The sequence below is a fragment of the Corylus avellana genome, chromosome 1, assembly GCF_965113065.1.
Source record: "Corylus avellana chromosome 1, dhCorAvel1.hap1.2, whole genome shotgun sequence".
NCBI lineage: Eukaryota > Viridiplantae > Streptophyta > Magnoliopsida > Fagales > Betulaceae > Corylus > Corylus avellana.
This window is the reverse complement of record NC_142490.1, coordinates 12,579,677-12,585,733: the sequence shown is the minus strand read 5'-3', so window position 1 is coordinate 12,585,733 and position 6,057 is coordinate 12,579,677. Positions and strand designations below refer to the sequence as shown.

Genomic DNA, 6,057 nt, shown 5'->3' with positions numbered 1-6,057 from the left:
TTGTTTGTCAAACTATAGAAGTGTGATAAAATGCCAAATCAAATAATTGTTTATCACAGCATGATGATATACAATATATAAAGAAGATGCTACAAACCATCATATTGTGATATGAGTGAGCAAAACAAAGAGACAAGAATGAAATCTCATAACCAGCTCTTTTATGCTCTGCATCATTAATAACCAGCATTGTTAATCCTGTCTACTGGTTGCTTTTTAATCCCATCTTAGCAAGCGTGTGAGGGAGGAAAAATGTTTTACGAATATGAGAAACAAAAAACATTTTACGCCTTGTTAGTTTATTCCGTCACCCCTAACGCCTAAAAGTGGGGAAATTATTTTCTGAAAAACGTTTTATGCTGAAACAAATGGGACATCAGATCATTTTGTCATAACACTCGCATTTGATTATTGAAAGGAGCTGTGATTGACATACATTATACCATGTCAAAATACAGATTTGTCTCAAAGTGAAAGAAAAAAAAGGAAAGTTAAAGATGGTCTATGAACTATCAAAACCGTGTCAGCTCTGGCTTCAAGTTTACTGCTAGCAAAAGTGGAGATCCTTATCCAGAACATTAAAGCCAGATAGCTCTAGCCTTTATGAGCAATGGACCAAGCTCACTCCTGAGGTTGAGACTCATCACCTCTTTTGCACCACCAATGAACTCTTGCCCTATGAACACGGCAGGCAGCCGACGCCCCTGCTGCAGCAGCGCCCTCTCAATCTGCTGTCCATTTGCTACTCCATCCAGCTCATAAACAGTAGGGTTAGCCCCAAAGTTAGATATCAATGACTTGATGGAGTGGCTCATGCAAGAACAAGAGCTGTTGCTGAAGACCACCACAGGCTTTTCGGCCACCAACCTCTTCACCATATCCATTGCTAATGACAGTTAAAAGGAGTTGGATGTGAATTGAAAGTGTTATGGATTGCTTGTGAAGTACTGATGTGTCAACCTAGTTTTTGCTGTGAGGAACTTCAGCTCCATTGGTGCTCATTTATACCAGCTAAGTTAGTGTGGTGAGGAGAATAAAATGTTAAAAAAGATAAATATGCCATGGATTCCCAAATCAATCACCCTTTGTTATCTCAATAAAGACCTCCCTGGCCTTCTGCACTGTGGTAGTTGCAGTTAATTAACAAGTTGCCTATCAGCATGTTCATGTGCCCAACCATTATTTTTGGCCTATTTTAAGGTTAGTGTGGTCACATCAAAGTATTCATGAAGTAATTAATAAGGGGCAAAAATTAATAAATCAACATGTAAAATGTGATGACAATATATAGTGGGGAACTACATTCCTAAATACCAAACATATTCTAGAGGACAAACATGGTGGATAAATAAATAAATAAATACATATATATAATTTTTTTGTAAGGTGGATAAATGTATTAGATCATACCTGGAAGGGTTTTTCACTAGGGATTGAACTGATTATGCAGAAAGAGTGTTTTTTTTTTTTTTTTTTTTTTAACAACTTTGTCACAGAGTTCTACTTGAGTTGGTGACATTACAGCTATTTTGGAAATTATCCCTTTGCCTTCATTTTCTATTCTTTTCACTTGTCACTATTAAATCATCATTTATTTTTAAAACTTAAGCTGGTTGAAAATAGGTGATTTAATTAATATTCTAACATCCTCTCTCACGTGTCAAGTCAAATTCCTCCTTAATTAATAAGTGAGCCTGACACATTGGATGTTTAATTGAAATTAGAGGGTGAATGACGAAAACAAGGTGCCCAACATATGAATGTTCAATTGAAATGAGAGGTAAATGACAGAGATAAGGTTTGAACCCAAGATCTTTGCTCTCATACTATGTTAAATCAACACATATCTTAAAAGATCAGATTAATAGGAAATGAGTGATTTAATCATTTAATTAATATTGGATATCAATTTCCTACAACTCAGTTTCTAAAAGTGTTATATGTCCTTTAAGCATATGAGAAAGACGTTTATTTTTATTTTTTATATTTTTTTATCAATCCTAGCTCTATTAAAAAAAGCATGTATGAAGCGTACATGACATTAAAAAAATATGTGATTCTCATATGCTAAAGGACACATGACTTAGTTAGAGGAATTTAATTTCCTACCACCCAGTTTGTAAGAAATTTCCGTCCATTAATATTATATAACCGACACCGTTTTCACATGTTTTTGCTGTTTTGGAGCATCTAGCTAGAAGGAGAAGAATGAACTAAGCTTACAAATTGAGTAGCACCTTTTTTCTACATAGCAAGATTGGCATCTAGTTCAATTGAAAAAAGAAAGAAGAAAAAAATCGAATCCCAATTGAATTAAGGAGAAAGAAAAGGAGAAATAGTAATAATAGAAAGATGCTTAATCAAGGTAGACCACCCCAAATAGAATGAAAATCCACATTTAGGGGCCGTACAAGAAGGAGAAGAAGATATATATATACCTTCCAGAGCCCACCATATTACCAATTCTATCACTTGGTACTCAATGGGCAAACATGCCACTTTAATATATTCTCCCCCTAAAACACAATCTTGGTGCCATTCTGCTTCTAGAGAAGCCTTTTATTTCTGATCATTGTGTGATGCTCCACTGGTGTTTTTCCGGCATGTATATATATAGATATATATATATGAGGGTAGTCATTGCATGAAAAGCTTGTTATTCATGCCCACAAAGCTTGTTAATTAGTAACAATTGCTTAATCTCAATTGTTATAGATCAAACTTAATTTAATCTTACAGTTGACTTTACTAACGATCACGTACATCAACCATTGGATTTACCTTAGAAGTATCTTCTTTCTTTTTTTGTTTTGTTTTGTTTTGGTTTTTTTTTTGGTTTTGTTTTATTTTGTTTTTGTTTTGTTTTGTTTTTCATGTAAGACTCTCTTCTTTCAAGGCTCTTTAAAGCCTTCTATTTAAAACATTTTCAAACCACAAAGTAAAATATATATATACATACTAATTTTGAAAGTTCTTTAAGGATCCGCCACCATTTTCAAAATTAAAACACTTAGAATAGGAAAACTAATGTATAAGGTGTCTTGAGGACTTTAACCTTCATCACTTAGTGATAATATGTTAGAGCTGATCAGAATATCATGATAGACAAACTTTAAATCAGCTATCCTATTTGACGAGCCGAACATATCTTACACATGCATTTTCTTTCCTTTGGATGGTTATATAAGCAACAAGTGGATTGGCCTTGTATCTCTATATCCTGATTTCATGAGCGCTCTAGAGATAAAACCTTAGTCGATCTTATAGAAGCCGACACCATCTAACACTCATATAGGTAGGAGTTTCAAATTTATTTTCTTACTCATTGTAGGGTTAATGTGCATGGTAAATGGAGTTACATGGTGTTGGTTGTCTATGGGGATAATTTCATGTGAAAAGGTCGAGTTTGTGGGATGGCCTCTTGTCTTGAACGCCTCTTCCTTTAAGAATACTGCATGATTTTTACTTTATCATTCCTTAGGCAACAAGTCAAACTTTTTATGCTTCCTTTGACGTGGATGCTTCGAAAATTCTTTCAAAATTTATCTTGTCATTTACTTAAGTTGGAATTATCTTGGAGTTCAACATAAGTACCCTTCTCTACCATATCTAACAAATCTTTGGATATATAGAAATCCTCTCACTAAACTAGGGGCAGTTGAGATTGCAACAAGTTGGAAGATAAAGGATGAAAATCAACTTACAAGAGATGCTTGTAGGGATAAAGAACTATGAATACCAAGCTTAAGGGGAGAATCGTTCACGACTAACTTTTCAACTTGGCTATATATGATAATATATTTGATAATGGAATATTAGAGGCTAGCTAGTAGATTATATCAGTAAAAGACTTCTTATTTCTTGAATTATCTTATCATAAAATTAACAAGTTTTAGGTAAAACATTTTCAAAAGAAATATTGATAGGGTGTTATCCCAAAAGCTTAAGCTGATAAGAATGAATAAATTTAATCATTTAATCAACACTTTAACAGGGGTAGCTTCGGTGGGGTTAGGTGCTGGCGGGAAATTAAAGAGGTGGTATCTGGGTCATGGTTTGGATATACATGGGGAAGGGGAGAGGGGAGGGATTTGAAGAGTGGTGGTAATTATTTGATAAAGTTTTTCTCTAAATTAGATCGGAGGAAATTCCTTCAATCTAATTTATTAAGTTGATATGTGTTTGTTATCATCAATGGATTCATTGCTTATTGTTTGTTACTTTTTAGATATTGCTTTTTGCCGTTTGGGTATTGTCATTGGGGTGCTCACCCCGTTATGGTTGTATGATCTCTTGTAACCCCTTTTCGCCGGTTATGAATAGAAAAAAAAAAAAAAAAAGTTGATGTGTCCAAATTAAAAATACATCTGATTCTCTCAAGTATTTTAAAAAATGCACATGAAACTAACATGTATTTTTTTTTTTAAAAAAAAGTTGATGTGTCCAAAAATACATCTGATTCTCTCAAGTATTTTTAAAAATGCACATGAAACTAACATGTATTTTAGACACATGTCAGCAATTAATAGACCGGATTGGGGAAAGTTTGGACGAAAACTTTGTTAATATTTTAAGCCTTTAAACCATTTTACAAAAAAGATGGGGTGCTTTACATTAATGACCAAAAACGTTTTCCAGTTGACCGAGTTTTCCAAACACTAGAAAATACTGAAAACGTTTTACGAAAAATATAAGATGATGAAAGACAATTTGTAACCCCTAAACATTAGAGTATTACCTCTCCCTTGGGACGAGTAAAACTGTAAAACAAAAAAGACACTTGATGAATACAATTCTCAAAGGTTTATGAACATTAAAAACTGATTCAATGCATTAAAAACTGCCGAATACTAAAAAACACAATCAAGTACGAGGAGTACTCTAGATGAGGTTCCCAATAGATATCAACAACATTTTATTGCAAAGTTTTTTCTCCATCACTTTTTTGGAGGTATTGTCTCCATCTACGTACCAAAATTATTCTGCAAATATAAGGCGCACATGGGATAAAGTATATATGGTACTACATAAAGTGCATAAGGGGGGCAATGTCAATATTTTTGGTGGATGCATGCTAAGGCTAGAATATTGTAAAAGCGAGGTCGGTTCGTGGCATCACATATTTGAGTTCTTGCTTTGTTTCTCTCTCTCTCTCTCTCTCTCTCTCTCTCGCTTTGTATATAGATATATATATATATATATATATATATATCAATAATTTGCCTATATTTTTCTCATATTCTCTTACAAATTCATGAATAGATCAACTATTAGATTTGTGGGGTTTACCATTGGTTTATATTGTTAAAGTAATAGTTAATTGATTAGATTTACCTATTCTTATCAGCTTAAGCTTTTGGGATAATTGGTAACTTAACATGGTATCAAAACCAAGGGTCCTGAGTTCGAACCTTGACTCCGTCAAATGAACCCTCATTTAAATTAAATATTTCACGTGTTGGACCTCGCCTATTAAAAAGCGAGTTTTAGCCCATACATGAGAGGAGTGTTAAAGTAATAGTTAAGTGATTAAATTTACCTATTCCTATCAGCTTAAACTTTTGGGATAATTTGTAATTAAAATATATGCATGGGGTCCACATAAGTTCACAAATCTAATGAATAATTTGTAAGATAATATGAGAAAAATATGAACAAAATATTAACACCAATAATTTTTCTTATATATGCCAGAAGACTGCTTTTTTGTAACTATTCTCCTTGAATGCTTTTCACATAATTATACCCTGGTGGATGAAGGCATCTTTGTGCTTGAGCTGTTGTTTTCTTCTTTACTCCTCACTGGTTCACTGTTTCGTACGTTTATTCTTGTCTTTGGGGATGATGTGATGAGGCAATGCAATTTATGATTCAACAGATTCTTTTGATGATCTTTGGATTTGCATTAACAGTGTACGACTAAGTTACTGATATATCAGAGCATTTGATGAAAGTTTTTATAATGTTTTCTTCTGCAAATCATCAAGAGGGTGGACATTGCTTTGGTATACCATATATATATCATCAAGGAAATCCATATTTCTAATGGTAGCAATC

General features: G+C 33.4%; 1 protein-coding gene across 1 annotated transcript; it reads right to left on the bottom strand.

Annotated features, from left to right (window-relative positions):
* Positions 1-433: 433 nt before the first annotated feature.
* LOC132172665 (monothiol glutaredoxin-S6) lies at positions 434-944 on the bottom strand. The gene has a single exon (XM_059584205.2). The coding sequence runs from the start codon at positions 882-884 to the stop codon at positions 579-581; it is 306 nt and encodes a 101-aa protein (XP_059440188.1). The 5' UTR covers positions 885-944; the 3' UTR covers positions 434-578.
* Between the last annotated feature and the right edge of the window lie 5,113 nt (positions 945-6,057).